The sequence below is a fragment of the Xiphophorus hellerii genome, chromosome 12 (assembly GCF_003331165.1).
Source record: "Xiphophorus hellerii strain 12219 chromosome 12, Xiphophorus_hellerii-4.1, whole genome shotgun sequence".
Lineage (NCBI taxonomy): Eukaryota > Metazoa > Chordata > Actinopteri > Cyprinodontiformes > Poeciliidae > Xiphophorus > Xiphophorus hellerii.
In genome coordinates, this window is record NC_045683.1 from 7,981,152 (window position 1) to 7,997,727 (window position 16,576).

Consider the following 16,576-nt stretch of genomic DNA (forward strand, 5'->3'; position numbering starts at 1 on the left):
GACACATATGTACTTCCATACAAACTTCCACTTTTCCTATTTTTTTTCCGTCAGTGCTGCACGTACTGCAAAACAAACAAAAAAACAACAACAATAATATCTAGGTATAAAATGAATAAATTAAGCATAAAAATATAATTATGGGTGTTATTTATGCAGATCATTTTTATGGAGCAGCAAAGAATCAGTCACTTCGCTAATAGTTGTTACACAAATTCGCCAGTAGGGGGAGACAAAGCTATTTGATTCTGTCAACTGTCAGCTGATGTTGGGCGTTTGAATTAATAAATAAATGAAAAGTTTATTAATTTACACGCAATTTTGGTTTCATTTGAATAATCTCTATGCCAAATACTTATAATTCTTAACAGGAGAACAATTTGTCTTGAAATACAAGCATAAAAAATTTAATTTAAAATACTCTGAAGTGCATTAGGTTGTATTTAAAATCTATTAAATAGAGGAAGTGGAAGGCACAGGGTGAACGCCCACTTTTGGTATCTCATAAAGCCAGTGAGACTCAGACAGTCGGATGGAGGAAAGAAACCTTCAACCGTTTGTCAGAACAATTCTGTCTGTGAAACATCTCCAGACAACTTTAATTTAATTCCAGCAACCATGAAATGTGAGTGCTAAAAGTACAAATTACACAATTTGGATGAACTGTATATGTTGCATCATTATTGTTTCTCTGTAAATATTTGCAGGGTTTAGCTTGTTTTCCATCTTGGTGGTTCTGCTGCTGATGAAATCATCCGCAGGTGCTGCTGAATCAAGTGCAGGTATAGTAGTTTTTAAAATGACACATTTCTTCTGTTTTTCCTTTTTTGAGTCACACTTAAAGGTTGTAAGCCAGTTTAAAATCAGGAAAAGATAAACGTTAAATGTAAACATAGCTTTCATTAAATTTCTTACTGAAAGCTATGTTTTTGAGGAATTATGGCACACTTTTGTTTGCAAAATTGCTTTAAAACAGAGAGAATTTGAGATTTTTGAGCACAGACAGTCAGTTTAAGTCGAACTTTAACTAGGCCACTCCAAGATAATCTTTATTGAGCCATTTAGAGGCGGGATGGCTGGTGTTTGTCTGATTGTTGTCCCGCTGCAATACCAACAGTGTCGAGGTCAATAATCAATAAAATCAATTCTGGAAAATGTACTTAGGATAAAATTTAATCCTAAATATTTGAACTGAAACATGCACAGGTTTCAACAGCGCAAGATAGGAAATAACATGCAAGGTTGTATTTGTATTATATGTAGTTCAGAAATTGTGTGTTAGCGGCTGTTATCCTGCCTACAGATGAACTCTGACCCCAGTCTCAAGCCTTTACTTTCCCACAGGATGACACTACCATCGCCGAGTTTGATGTGCAGTGTTAGTTTTCATAGATTTGTTCCAACAGCGGTTTTGTTGTTGCCAGTCTTTCAAAATGGCCTTAGTTCCAGAGTGTGCAGCTGTGCATCTCTGCAGCTCCTCCAGAGTAGATGTGAACCTTTTGGCTGCTTTTCTGATAGATGTTTCCTTATATCAACTGTTGGTGCAGATATTCCTTAGCATATTGCAGTATTGGAGTAAAATGTCACCATGTGGCAATGCTTAATATGATATCAAATAAAACCACATAGCCAATTAAAAAAAAACACTTTTTGTTGCACCTAAGTTTTCAGTTTTCATTTGAGAAGATATAAATGTCTGTCTGCATCAGCTCCATTTTGAGGCATTCTTTAACTGCACACAAAATTATACCAATAATAGATTTGGGAGTATCAAAATACAAACAGTATTTTCCCGCTTATCCTTTCTGCTGGTCTATTCCATATAATCCCAATAAAATACAGCTGGTCTGTAGTTGAAATGTGGCAAAATGTGAAAATATGTGCAACATCTTGGAAAGCTACTACAGTGAACTTATGAGTAGCTTATTTTTAAAAGCAATGCCAAAGAGTCAACTTTAAGTCATTTGCAAAATAAGACAATAAAAGACATGAGATATTCTTTTCACTGTGAACCTCTTGAATACGTTACGCTAAGGAGATTAAAAAGGAAGCAAACGAGGGGAAAAAAAGAAGCTTGAGATGTGCAAATATTGTGGCTAAAGCTATCAGTCACATAATCTGTAAAACTCAGCCTTGCCTTGTTTCACAACATAGTTTTGGCATCATTAAACATCATCATTTAGCCTGCAAGTAAAAAACCTGAAACGTTTTTAAGAATAAGAAATTATTTTCATTGCAATCCACAGAACTGGAAAACTTGACATAAGACAAAATGCAGTTGAAGAGCCCGTGTGACTGAGTGTCAGGAAAATAAATACTGCCTGTGCAGTAATTATATAATGAATGCAAATTAAAATATTATCTCAAACATCACCTATTTGTATGCTTTCTATTAGAAACCTTGTTATTACTATTCATGGGGCTTTTCTATGCGACACCAATAAGAAGTCACATTATCGCATTGAACTTCTGTAAGGAGGCAGGACAGGAAGCCCGAATACAGCAAGTGTTAAAGATATGTGGAAGTGGTTGGGGTGTGAAAAATAGACGTTAACAGCCTTGTATATATAGTCAGTTCCTGTAAAAATGGCGACAGCTTAGAGTTAAAGCATTGTCACCTGTGTGTGAGTGTTGGTATTTCCTGGTAAAGCTATTGGTTACAAATGTTGGTGGTGACTGGGCATAAATGTACTGCTGGGAAGCAATAAGAGGTAATCTGATGTGTGTGTGTGTTAAAGGCCTGGATGCAGAGTGTGTTTCTAAGCATGCTGTCATGCTGCTCTTTAGTGTCAGAGCTTGGTTTCCCTATCTGACTGAGTCATTGCACTCAGTGAGATAGTCTGAAGTTACGTCATGCCAGAGTAACTTCAGACTTCTGAATGAAGAAAATGAGTGAAATTAGGGTGAAGAAAAAGTGCTGAGAGCAGACAAGAAAAGAAGAGTTAGACTGAACATGCTCCAAATATGTTGACTTCACACCAAAAAAATACAGTTTAAATATTAATTAAATATTATTTCACTTCAGATGTAATCCCTTGTTAAATTTTCCTCATCTCTGTTTTATACAAATTAATCACTGTGGATGCAAGAAGGACTCCAGTGTGAAGACGCAGTAGAACTGCTGACATGCAGCAGGAAAGTCCTGGATCTGAATTTGCATGGAGTTTGCATGTTTGGGTTCTCTCTGGGTTCTTCATCACGTTCTTCCCACAGTCCACGGTTACTCTGAATTACCTCAGGTATGAGTGGAAGTGCGTGGCTGTTTGTCCTGTGATGGACAGCCAACCATACTGGACAGCCATAAGCTTTATCTAAACAGCTGAGATAAATCGTTCTCACCTCCATGTCCAATCAGAGAAATGATCTGTGTAAAAAAATCTAACTCATTTTTGTAGATGCTACTGTGGGGGTCAGAAGAAATGAGCCACTCACAGTCAAAAACAACCAATCAGAGCCAGGAGGAGGGTCTTACCGCTGTCAATCATCCTCCTGTACAATGCTTAATGTGTTAATGGTGGAAAAACAAACTTACCATTACAGGAAAACAACTTATCCGCCATCATCTGTGGCTATGCTAACTAGCATTAGCATTAATAACAGGATATGCTAGCTGCAGCTTAGCAGAAAGCAAGGAGCTTTGAAGCTCCAGTATGTCACTTTTATTTAAAAAATTGGGGGGCCGGTTACATATCTGTTAAATTAACATTTATGTCATTACAGCATAAGACAATTTGAGAAAATTGTCTTATGTGCTCCTCTGTCTTCTCCCAGTGCTCCCAGTACTAATTACAGAAATACATCTCCAAGTCAGAAACAACCAAGTTAGTCAGGAGGAGGGTCTCAGCACTGGCAATCACTCTCCTGCTCACCTCTTCCTGTTTGCTCTATGCTAAGCTACAACCAGTTCACCACAACATAGGCTGCCATGAATGCTAATGCTAGTTAGCACAAATGATAGCAGATAAATGGGTTTCTTCTAACAGTAAGTTGTTTCTCCACCATTAATACATTGAGTAGCTACTACATGAGGTTGATTGACAGCGCTAAGACCCTCCTCTGGTTTTGAATTGGTTGTTTTTGACTTGGAACTGTCAATATGGTGACAGTTTGAACAAATATGTAAAAAATATTTATTAGTTACATACTGCAGCTTTAACTATCTTCAAAAATTGTTTGGTTTCATGTAATGTACATTTTTGTTAGATTTCTGTTTTGTTGTGTTGCTACAGATGGTGTTAGGACAGTGTTATTTAAAAATTACGATTTTGTTCTTTAAATGGTTAACAAGCCAGATATCCATCCAGCTGCTTAAACAAGATGTGCTTTAGTGTAATTATTCATTATTTGTATAAACTGTTTTTTATTTTTTTCAGTGAATCCTTGTTGCTACTATCCTTGTCAGAACAGAGGTGTGTGTGTGCGATTCGGTACGGAAAACTACAGCTGTGACTGCACCCGAACAGGCTTCCATGGAAAAAACTGCACCACTCGTAATTTGTTGTTTTGTAACTTCTAATGAAACAATTTTTATGGTTTATTGTCCGCGTAGCACCTTAAATATTTCTCTAATGGTGCTTTTTCAAAGTTAAAAGGTATGTTTTGCTTTTATTTCTGCACAGCGGAGTTCTGGACCAGAATATATCTGATGCTGAAGCCCAGTTCTGGAGCGGTTCATTTCTTTCTGACCCATTTTAAGTGGTTCTGGACCATCATCAACAACTCTTTCCTGCGAGATACATTCATGAGGATCGTGCTTACTGGTAAGTTAAGACATCAAAACCATTCAGTCTTTAAAACACATCCAGACTGAAACAGCAACACTTTTACATTCTGTACTTCAGTTCATTTTTGATATATTGACTAATTTTTTTTTCTAGTTTTGTTCATTTGTGGTCAGAAATGCTTGGTGGAGGTTTATTTTTTAAGCCATACAGAGATCTGAATAGTGAGCGAAATCAAAAGCTGCTTTTCAGGGTCATAGTTTCAGCCCTTGTCTTGTAAGCTCATTCCGTCCACAAAGTTTCAGGTGTTACTCATTTGGTTTAGGTTTTTGGATGAGTCACTGCTGGTTCATCTGCTCAGTCATCTTAATATTCATGGTTTATTTTTGTGGTCTATTTATGTTTATGTTCTTCAGTTTGCATTTTAGGATTTTGGAACTTGGACTTTATGATTGTAAGCTTTGGTTTGTCTTAAATGTAAATAGTAAATAGTTTATAAACTAACAACAGTATTTTAAAGTATATTCTCTGAGCTACAGGGAGCCAGTGTAGGATACATGTGCTCTATCTTCCTGGTTTTACTCAGAATGCTAGCAGCAGCGTTCTGGATCATCCGCAGCTGTCTGATTTTTAGGCAGAGCTGTTACAGTAATAAGTACTGTACATCCAAGCGAATGGATACGTTTTTCTAGATCTTGCTAGGACCTTTAATCCTGGAAACATTTTTCAGGGGATAGAAGGCCGACTTTGTAACTGTCTTTATGTGACTCTGAAGGTACACAGTTGAGTTAATCACTACCCAAGGTGTTAAAAACATTTACCAAGATTTGTACACCAGCCTGATAAAAACCTAAAACTGAATGCCTACATTATGGTAGTAAAACAATAAGAGATTTAAACTTCATTGGATAATGCTCCTTATTATTTAATCTCTTGGACAAAATTTTTTAAGTCGGCTTGTTTCCTATGTAAAAAAAAAAACAAAAACAAAGTTCAACTCAATAACATACAGAGAAATAATGTATAATCACCATTAAGCCATTCTTTATTTTTGTATTTTCACCCTTTCAGTTGGCACGACAGATGTATCTGTTCAGAAATGTTGCAACATGAAAACCGTCTGAAAACTCATACAAACAAGCTAATCCCTTTCTTATTACAGTCAGAAATGAACTTATTCCCAGTCCACCAACCTACAACACGAAGTACGAGTACATCAGCTGGGAGTCGTACTACAACCTCTCTTACTACACCCGCCTCCTCCCTCCCATACCCAAAGATTGCCCTTTGCCAATGGGAACCAAAGGTGAGGCCTTTACAGCTTCTAACAGTCATTTAGCCCCAATGCAATCTAAAACTGAGCATAAATTCACAGGTAAACCCGATCTTCCTGACCCCAAAGAGTTTTGTGAGAAATATTTTAAAAGGCGGGAATTCAGGCCAGATCCTCAGGGGACCAATCTGATGTTTGCTTTTATGGCTCAACACTTCACCCACCAGTTCTTCAAGAAAAGTCACAAAGCTACCGTAGGATTCACAAAGGCTTTGGGGCATGGGGTGAGACACAAGTGCAATAAGCAACATAGATCTGGTTGTAGTCAACATCTGTTGAGCTTAATACCTGATTTATGTGTTTCTATCCAACTAGGTAGATGCAAGCAACATATATGGAGAAGAACTTGAAAGGCAGCATCAGCTTCGGCTTCATAAAGATGGAAAGCTAAAATATCAGGTAATCTTGTTGGACATGTAAAGTCGGGCTGTTGAGTCTGTTTTTCTGTGCCCAATCACGTAATGTTGGGCTCAGCTGCAATAAAATGGAAATAATTTACAACCATAACCCTCACGTTAAAAAATATCAGCTAAATTCACTGATCAGATAAAAGGCTGGGCAATATGGCTGAAAAACGGATCACGATGAAAGTGTTTCATATCAGTCAATATCAATAATTATTGATCACTTTTTTATTTTAAATTTCTGAAATACTGCCAAACTGGTGGCCTGTTTTTTCCTGTTTTCACTCCACAGAGTTGTTTTTAATTTTTAAGCAGTTATGAGGCTATGAGTGGTGTAACTTTAAACTGCTGCGGTGCCAGTTACTCAACAGGGTTGAGTAACTGGCACAATGGACATCTATCACATGTCCATTGTGATAGATGTTATTGACTTATTTTCCAGCCTTAGAAGGCACTTCCTCTTTATCAACTTTTATTTTAATAGACAAAATTATTCTAAAGTAACTTTTTGAGTTCTGTCAACATGTAATATTTGCTATTTGGCCTCAACATATTTAGCTTTTGTTTCTTTTTTTTATTTTCCAGCGCTCATATTTTATTTTAACATTACTAAAGTTGCAATAAACATATTGACAGTTGATATTCTTATCAGAAGGCAAAACAAGCTACCATTCTGAGTGAAATGCTGTTTATTAACACTATTTTTGTTTTCTGACCACTATCAAAGTCCTAATTGTTTGTCCTTTAAGTTAACAATATGCTGATATTTTAGGTGTCAACTCCACCCTCTTTTTGCAATGCACAACTTCTGTAAAGTTATTTTAGAAACGGTTTCTATGGTCAGAAAGGAAAAAAATTAGAAAAGTTATGTTTCAGCTCTTTAAAATAAAGGCCTGGGTAAGATTTAATTGGACAATAAACACATTTTTGTTGCAATCTTTACATTTAGATTTTTACAAGTAATTTTCTTCTTAATAGTAAACAAAGAACTGTTTAATTAAAAATATCAAACTAAATGATAAACTAAGGTGAAAGCAGATAGGGAAAATGGGGAGATTTGCTGGAAAATGACAAATAAAATAAATAAATAAACCAGGGGTGTTCAAACTGTGGTCCACGGGCCATTTATGGCCCTCGGGATGTTTCTGCATGGCCCAACCAAATGCAACTGAAGAATGGCCAAACTCAGCTGACCAGCAGAGACAGTTCATATGTTTCTGCAAGAATTTTCCAAAAATAAATAGCAACCCATTTCCTGTTCTTGTTTCTCAGAATAGAATATGAAAATTGACCCTAGAGTTTCAGAAATTATATATATCTATCTAAATAAGTGTGAGACCCTTTTTCATATTTCAGATCCAGCATGACTTACAAATCCATTTTCTGCAAACAGACTACTTAATTTCTTTCCTCGAAATATTTCACTTTTAGCTTATTTTGCATGTAACAGGTAAAATAAAACAAAACCAAACATTTGTGTTTTAAAAACCAAACTCTTTGTGGCCTGTGAGAACTAATATAAATGTTAAACTTAAGACAAAGACTACAAACTAAACAGGGAAAGCAATTAGTTATTAATTACAAAACACTGAGGTGATATACGTAAGTACAAAATGTAATACATATACTACTGTATTACACAAAATGTAGACATAAGCCTGAAAAAACTCAAAGTTTTGAGGAACATAACACTACTAATGTCCTTCGGTGAAAATATTGATTTATAGTTGGAGGAAATAGTTTGAATTCTAATGTATATTTGAGTAAAACATATTGAATTATGTTGTACTTTGTAATAACTTCTTTAGTTTTACACAATTTTCAGTTCTTCTGCCCCTGCTGTGACATCTGTGCGAAGAAACTCTCATTTCCTGTTGCTTGTCGACTTCTTAGAATCATAAGTCAAGATAACGACAGCAGTGGTTGAAGATAGCTTCACCGTTGGTAGCTGAAAATCTATTATCGTAAAATCAGATTTTGGTTTAGGAGAGGCCAGTTTATCTGAAAACCTCTCTGCCTGAAGATGTTGTTTCATCTGATGAAATCGCCACAGTTTGAGGTCAAACTGGAAACTAAGTTGATAAAGAAATTGCTGGTGAAATGACTCCTTATTGACGCTCCACAGCTGATCAATGGGGAGATGTACCCTCCCAAGGTGTCTGAGGTCCCAGTGGACATGGTGTACCCTGAAGGTTTCCCCGCTGAGCAGCGGCTCGCCGTCGGACAGGAAGTGTTCGGGCTCGTCCCAGGCCTCACCATGTACGCCACCATCTGGCTGAGGGAGCACAACAGGGTGTGTGACATCCTGAAAGGCGAACATCCGACCTGGGATGACGAGCAGCTTTTCCAGACCACCAGACTTATCATTATTGGTGCGTATGACACATGTATTTTAAAATATTTATTCTGGTTTATTATTTTCAACCAGTTTATTCTGCTTATATGATGCAAATGAGTTGGATGATGTGAAAGAGAAAAGTATCTAAAACCTGCTTAGATGAGGGCTGTCCAAAGTGTGGGCTGGGAACCATTTGTGGCCCTTGAAATTATTTTGTTTGGCCCCTGACCACAAGTCAAGGATGGAATTTTTTTTGCCAAAATAGACATGTTTCAACGTAATGTCAGGTGTGGCAGAACCTGGCCCAATCTCCCTGCTGCAGCAGAAAAGCCGCTCACTAACAATGACCACCACTGCTTTTAGCTGCCAAGTTGTCAACATAACACGCTAAATCTTAAATGTACACATAATATACAAAGGAAAAAGGGATGCAGTGCTTTGCTACTAATTGTCAACACTATGACAACTAGATTAAAAAGGCAGGAAAAAGAAGTTTTAATTAAGAAAAAAATGAGGGAGTGGGAAGTAGTTAAGTTATGCTAGCTTGACTTTGACAAACTTAACATGTACAGGTGCTGTGGATTTCTGTGTGTTTCGGTTGAGTTAAAAAATATAAGGCGATCCACACACCGACTCTGACAGAGCAGATGTTTCAATTAGCTAATGAAATACCGATATGTTCAGACAATCACTTATTAATAATCACAAAATAAACTTCAAGTGTGAAAACACAAAACTGTAACGGACTGAATGTTCTGTTCAATGTGTAGGAAATGTTTGAATCCTGATACACATGTGGAGATGTTGTAAGTCGGTTGCTATGGAAACAGGTCTGTCATTGGCGTAGCCGACACAGAAAGCTAGAAAAAAGAAGAATAAAAGTGGTTTTGACTTGTTCTCCAATTATTTTTCTGCATTATTTTTTTTTCCTTTACTGTGGCACACTGCACTAAATTAATAATCTCTACATCCTCAAGTTTCATTTAGTTAATCGAATTGTTATATGTGGCTAAGGATGGCAAGGAAAATAATTGTCTTTTTGCTCTCCACTGTTTCTGGATGTAAATATTTGTTTACATCCACAACAAACATTACCAGGTAAAACAAAACAAACAAAAATAAACAAACAAAAAGGACCCAATAAAACTAATTTTTGCATTTTTAACTTAATTTTGTGGCCCAGCAGTAGTTTAAATTTGCCAGCTATGACAAAAAGTTTGGACACCACTGGCTTTGATGTACAGCTATGCTCCATCAGATGTTAAATTTTAAACAACTCAACAGATTCAAAATAATCCTAATGTCAAGTCAACAAACCAATCAAAAACAGACAAACAGGATTTGTATGTTTTTCATGGGAAAATCTGAATTCAAATACTATTTTATTATTTCAGCTAGCAAACAACTCTGAATGACTTTTAGAGCGTTTTGAATGAGTCATGCTTTTGATTAGCTACTTCCCAAATTTAACTCATTTGTTTAGTCTAACTGAAGCAATGACTGTGCTGGATGGCATGTTATTTAACAATATGGCAACAATAGAAACTGTTTAAAAGCACAAAGGCAATTTTAAAATCAATTCATGACATGACAGCTTCCTATAAATGCTTCATAGTTCCTTGCATCTAAGTGAAACTGACATCTGGGAGGGCATCTGACATTTAAAGTTTTGGTATGAAGCCATAACTAAGATACTCAAATATTGATGGCATTTTCTTCTTGTTCTGTGTCATTTTCTCACGTTACTTGTTACAAAATAAAAAATAGACCAGATGAACCACAACACCAGTTTAAACTTTTAACTATTTGTGAAAAACTGTGGTCTGCAACAGTACATTAAGTTACACAAATGTGGAACCGAAACATGGATGATATTTTAACATCTGTCTATCCACATAAGTAAATTTAAATTGTCATGGAACAAATGATTTGGTGGTTCACTCTGTGTGGTTCATGTGTGGTAAGTAGGAAGTTGATCTAAGGGCACTGAATGGTTTTCAGGTGGTGAATGTACTCCACCTGCTGGTCAGATCATTTTACTGAAATATTCTTAAATTCAGCTATCAGGAATTTGAAATGCATTACATCATGGCTTAAAACAACTTCTTGCTTTGAAAAGTTGCCAGAGTACTGACCTACAGCAGATCATTGGCAAATCATCATTGTTATTGGTTAGGTAGGAGGTACCACTTCTGCTTTTCAAAGATGTACGCTTGCATAATTGCGTTTCCGTTTGCAGCCATTTTCACGCGTGCGTGTAAAAGTTGAGTTTGGAGGCGTGGTCAGTAGCAGCTTATTTGGATTTAAAGTGACAAGAGGCCCTAAATCAGCTCATACTGAACAGAGATCAAGATGACCTGACTAAAATCTCATTATCTAAGATTTTGTGCAAAAAAATGTACTGAACATGTTTTTGTAGCTTTTAGATCTGTTGTAATCTATTCAAGGAAGCATAATAGGTCACCTTTAATTCCCAGGTGAGATCATCAACATTATAATAGAGGAGTACGTGCAGCACCTGAGCGGCTACCACCTGAAGCTGAAGTACGACCCCTCCCTGCTCTTCGGAGTGCGCTTCCAGTACACTAACCGCATCGCCCTGGAGTTCTCCCACCTCTACCACTGGCACCCACTCATGCCGGACAGCTTCCTCATCAACGGAGAAGAAATCCCATACTCCCAGTTTTTGTACAACACCTCCATCCTGACGCATTACGGCGTGGAGAAGCTGGTGGATGCTTTCTCTCGGCAGTCTGCAGGACAGGTAAAAATATAGCAACTTACATTTTGTTGTGTGTGGGAATCATGATGATCATGCATGCAGATATGTTCTGAAAGACAGCTGTGTGAAACATGCGACAAGCAAACTAGCAAATAAAAAACAAATTTAGTTAATTGCATAATTCATGTTTCGTCTAAAAAACCTACTGATAACTGTTTCCTCTTGTATGAGTCTAGACAGCCATGTCGAAATGCAAGGTTATTGAGACATAAAGGGAAGTTATTTCAAAACTCTTTCTTCATATGGTGTGGTAAAAGTAAACATCCTTCAAATTTCAAATGAAAAAACAAAGAATATGTTAGAAGGGAAAAAAGAAAAAGGTGGAAAAAACTCCAATGTAAGCACTTAAACTTATTCATTCAGCTTCGATAAGAGTCCGTCAACATCCCTCTTTTTTACTTTTAATACAATATATAATTATAATATAATTTGTGTTCACTCTGCCTTTTCAATATCATTCACATTGTGGGGAAACGTGTTGTTCTGTCAGATTTAGCTGTAGAATTTAACTAGGCCATTCAAAATCATATTTTTCTATCATTTACTGATTTCAATGTCCACTCTGACTCTCTGTGAAGCACAAAATATTTAAATATGTTTTAAGTTTTTGACCTGATAATTTCATCCACATCGAAAGAACCCTTAGTTCCAAACGCCCGATCATGATCCTACCACCACCATTTATTTTTGACTGAAACTTTAACTGCAGCTGAATTTTCAGGCTTGGTTTTTATCAGGTTTTAAAAGATTTCAATCAATCCTGGATGTTTTCCAGGCTTCTGTTTTCCAGCAATGCTTTTCAGACCAGACATATAGAGAAAATATAACATTTTTAACCACATTTAACTGCTAAACCGTTGAAACTTGGACACAGTTTGAATAATCTTAGCACACGTCACATTGCGCCACTTTAAAGTCCTATTGTTGTTTTTCTTAATTTCATGATTAAACTGAATTTTTTTTTTCATGAAAACAACTCAAATGAGCTACTTTGAGATGAATGTTGAAATATGCAGCCAGAATAATGCCAGACGGCTGTTTAAGTTCAATTTGAGATGAAACTGTTAATCCAGTGTAAGTCAGGTTCTACATACGTTTGTAAAGCTTTTGTCCTGTATGGAAAACCCTAAATAAATTTAAACTAGTTCGCCTAATTCTATTTTTGTAAACATTAATTGAATCTGTATGCTGTATAATCGTTCCATGCTGAATGAAAACTGTTTAAACAAGCCATCAAGTCCCAAAAGTAATGAGGTTCATGCTGATGAGTAACTTTATCTCCTTTATTGTGTCAGAAATAATTGGTCAGAAAGATTTGTATCCACTAGAATGAACAATCTTCAAATGATTTAAGAGTTCAGTTGATTTTTTTAAATACACTCTGTTGATCTGTTAAGTTTCTTTCTGAATGTAAACTTAAGGCTTATTGAAACGGAAGTACCAACTGGCAGAACCACAGTTGCACAAAGTAGCTGCTGCTTTTCTCTCCAATTTCTCAAACTGTGGTTTTCTTTCTCTTGCCACAGTCATGCAACGTGTCAGGTAGTGGCTTGTAGTCTACTATACTGAGCAATGAAATACGTGTTATCAACATTTCTAAGTAATTCTGGAGTTAAAGCGATTAAGACTTGATTAAGACTCGTCAAAGAGATGTATATTAATGTGCAGAAATGTTTTCTGATTTTTGTCTGTGGTTGACTTTTCTCAACCCACAAAAGCCAAACTTCTTTTTAAATACAACAATCCTGTATCATGCACAGAAATTGTTTACATGTCGCTCACCTTGAGTACTTGCTGAATAAAAAAAATTAAGAATGTAAAACTCACTCATGTATGCTGTGAGTTTTTCAAGTTCATGATATGAATTGCAACATAAGCTGTTCTCAAAACTGTTGCTTATCTTTCTAAATTAGCATCAACGTTCAGTTCCTCTTTAAAAAACACTTCCTTAACTAATTTCTGGTGTTTTATCTACTTTCAGGGTAATCTCCCTTTGCAAGTATAATAACTGGGTGCTACAGCCCATTAAGCAACAGTTGAGCATACTTTCCTTTCTTATTTTTAATAAATAATAATAAAAAAAGATTGAAAAAGACTTACTGTGTGTCTTTCAGATAGGCGGCGGTAGAAACATTCACCAAGCGGTGCTCCGAGTCCCAGAAATATTGATCAGAGATTCCAGAGCTGCACGCCTGCAACCTTTCAATCAATACCGAAAAAGGTTCAACTTGAAGCCGTACTCCTCCTTTTATGAATTAACTGGTAAGTTGGTGAAATGTAAACTCATCAAAACTTCATACACATATAGGTGTGAAGAAAGTTGATGAAATCTGCTGCATGCAACGTTCGTGCCCTCCATGATTATAGGCCTGTAGATTAGCATAATAGCACATGAGATGCGTAGAAAAGCAGTAGAATTTAATTACTGCCATACTTTTACACTTTTTAAATAAAATAAGCTACGGAGAGTCTAAATCATATGGAGAATCTGGTGTCATATTTTAACAGGGAGCTCTGGATAATAACTACTCTCCTGCTCACTTTGGATGATGTTTGGATCCTTGTTCCCACTATTTGAAATTGTATTATTGTTCTGAATTAGCTGTGCAAGTTATCGATTAATGAGTTAATCTGAGGTTGATTGTTCCTATCTAAGCGGCCATTTTCTCAAAAACAAAAAGTTTTCTTGGTAATCGACGGTCTTTCCAAAACATGGAAGGCGAATTTTTCATGTGCTGAATTTAAAAAAAAGAAAGAAAAAGAAAAGAAGCACATCATTGTACAATTATTGTGTCATTTGTATTAAATAAACAGAAAATTGTGGTTTTCTCATAAATTTCAACATTATATGTTGAAATTTAATATATATTGCTTTATAGAAAAATACAAATATGAAAAGAATAAAATATTTGAAAAACTAAATCCCCCAAGAAGAGAGTGTTGAGGAGGCAGCAGACTTGACTTGCCACAGGGTTATCCACTCCGCTTTTCTGTCATCACATCTGTAATTTTTGCTTGAGAGAAAGTTACCTCTACTACGTCACGCAGTTCGGTTGAATGAGCGCCTTTTAGGTGATAAATAAAGGAGCTTGTCGAGTGTTTATATTTTAAAACAGAACCGCATAAAGTCCATTTTCCATCCCTCAAAGGACTCGGGACCGTTTCTCTGTCAGCAGTCTTGTATAACTCCGCCATCTTGAATTCTGTATCGGACTCACTTTGCTTTCACGCCCTCTGCTGGATGGCGGCCAAACTGCAACACTAAAAGAAGGTCAATGTGGACGTTATTAGTTAATCGATAGGAAATAGTCTTTGTCTAATAAACCATTAACTGATTAATTGTTTGCTTTCCTACTCTGAATATATTGGTAGGTTTAGAAAAGAGGCCATTTTCTTCTGGAAGTTTCCTCCCTCATTGATATCAATACACATCAGGCTTTTTTGAATGGCTCTTACCTTTTGAATTTTGTGTCTCACCATATTCTTATTGTGCAACAAAAAACTAATTTAAACAAATCAAACGTTCCTGGACTCTCTGAACTTCAGTAGTGAAAAAAAAATAATTTTTACATTTATTAGATCAAATTATTAAATGTTACAGTAATATTTTGTTAAAAAGATGTGTATATATATATATATAGCTCATTCAAAGCTGTGTTTTCTCCAACAACCTAAAAAAACCCTTCAAACGTCTTTTGATTTATTTGAGGTGCAGCAAAACTTTCCATCTTGACTGATGTTTGCATCACCATCTTCCTGTGTTTTTTTAATCTGCTACCATCTAATAAAAAAGATAACGAAAAGCTTATTGTTGCAGTGTGTACATGTCAATTATGTGGTAGTTTTTATGCCTACTCAGATATTCCCCCTATATAATAAGGTTACCAGCAACACTGAAGTATACCAAGATGTCAGGAAATGCATTCAAACTTTAAAATTTTTCTGCAAACAGGTGATGAAGAAACAGCTCGAGGTTTAGAGGAGCTCTACGGCGACATTGACGCCCTGGAGTTTTATCCCGGCCTCATGATGGAGAAAACTCGCCCCAACTCCATATTCGGAGAGAGCATGGTGGAGATGGGAGCCCCTTTCTCCCTGAAAGGCCTGTTTGGGAATCCCATCAACTCTCCAGAGTACTGGAAGCCCAGCACCTTTGGAGGCGAGACGGGTTTCAACATCATCAAAACGTCGACTCTGAAGAAACTGGTCTGTCTGAACACCAAGTGGTGCCCGTACGTGGACTTCCATGTCCCACGAAACGAGGAGGTGAAGCCGAGGAACCCGTCCACCGAACTTTAATGAACAATCGTCTGCTGAAAAATAGAATTTTGATACTAAAGGAGTTTATTCAGCTTGTTTGTTCATTTTAATTCAGTGGAAAACTGGTTATTAAGCAGGTCTACCTCCTGAAAATGCAGCTGACATGTTTTTAAAAGGCCTGTTGAAAGTTTCAACTGATGTCCATTAAAGTCGTTATTCCTCACAAGTTCTCATGCTTGTATTTTCTATGGAAGGAGCATAGCCTCATTGGCAACTTGTCATTTTATCTCCTAAAATGTAATAACATTAATTTGACATCCCTGATTTAAAGGCTGCATCTGCAGATAAAATATACTTCTAAAAGCTCAGCCCTTTTTGCTTGACTAGACATTATTGTTGACTATTTTTTTAAAAATTATTAATTAATAAATGGATAGCAAAAGGTGTTGGATTTTTTTTTTCAAACAGAATTTGAACAAGGTGAAGCTAAAGCTGTGCCACTTGAGCTGTTCTGGGTAGAATATATTTATAGACAAAGACTTTTTATAATCCATCCATCCATTTTCTGTTCACCCTTTGTCCCTAATGGGGTCGAGAGGGTCGCTGGTGCCTATCTCCAGCTACGTTCCAGGCGAGAGGCGGGGTTCACCCTGGACAGGTCGCCAGTCTGTCGCAGGGCAACACAGAGACATACAGGACAAACAAACATGCACACACACACTCACACCTAGGGAGAAT

General features: G+C 36.6%; 1 protein-coding gene across 1 annotated transcript; it reads left to right on the plus strand.

Annotated features, from left to right (window-relative positions):
- Positions 1-523: 523 nt before the first annotated feature.
- ptgs1 (prostaglandin-endoperoxide synthase 1) lies at positions 524-16,061 on the plus strand. The gene is made up of 11 exons (XM_032579803.1): positions 524-625; positions 708-782; positions 4,374-4,490; positions 4,620-4,760; positions 5,884-6,027; positions 6,097-6,278; positions 6,370-6,453; positions 8,584-8,830; positions 11,274-11,560; positions 13,693-13,840; positions 15,531-16,061. The coding sequence occupies exons 1-11, from the start codon at positions 619-621 to the stop codon at positions 15,875-15,877; spliced, it is 1,779 nt and encodes a 592-aa protein (XP_032435694.1). The 5' UTR covers positions 524-618; the 3' UTR covers positions 15,878-16,061.
- The last annotated feature ends 515 nt before the right edge of the window (positions 16,062-16,576 follow it).

What these genes read in the sequence shown, in the direction of transcription:
- ptgs1 (XM_032579803.1), top strand. An exon ending in TGCTGCTGAATCAAGTGCAG is followed by an intron (nt 783 to 4,373) that starts GTATAGTAGTTT and finishes TATTTTTTTCAG; the next exon opens with TGAATCCTTGTTGCTACTAT. An exon ending in CTCGGCAGTCTGCAGGACAG is followed by an intron (nt 11,561 to 13,692) that starts GTAAAAATATAG and finishes TGTGTCTTTCAG; the next exon opens with ATAGGCGGCGGTAGAAACAT.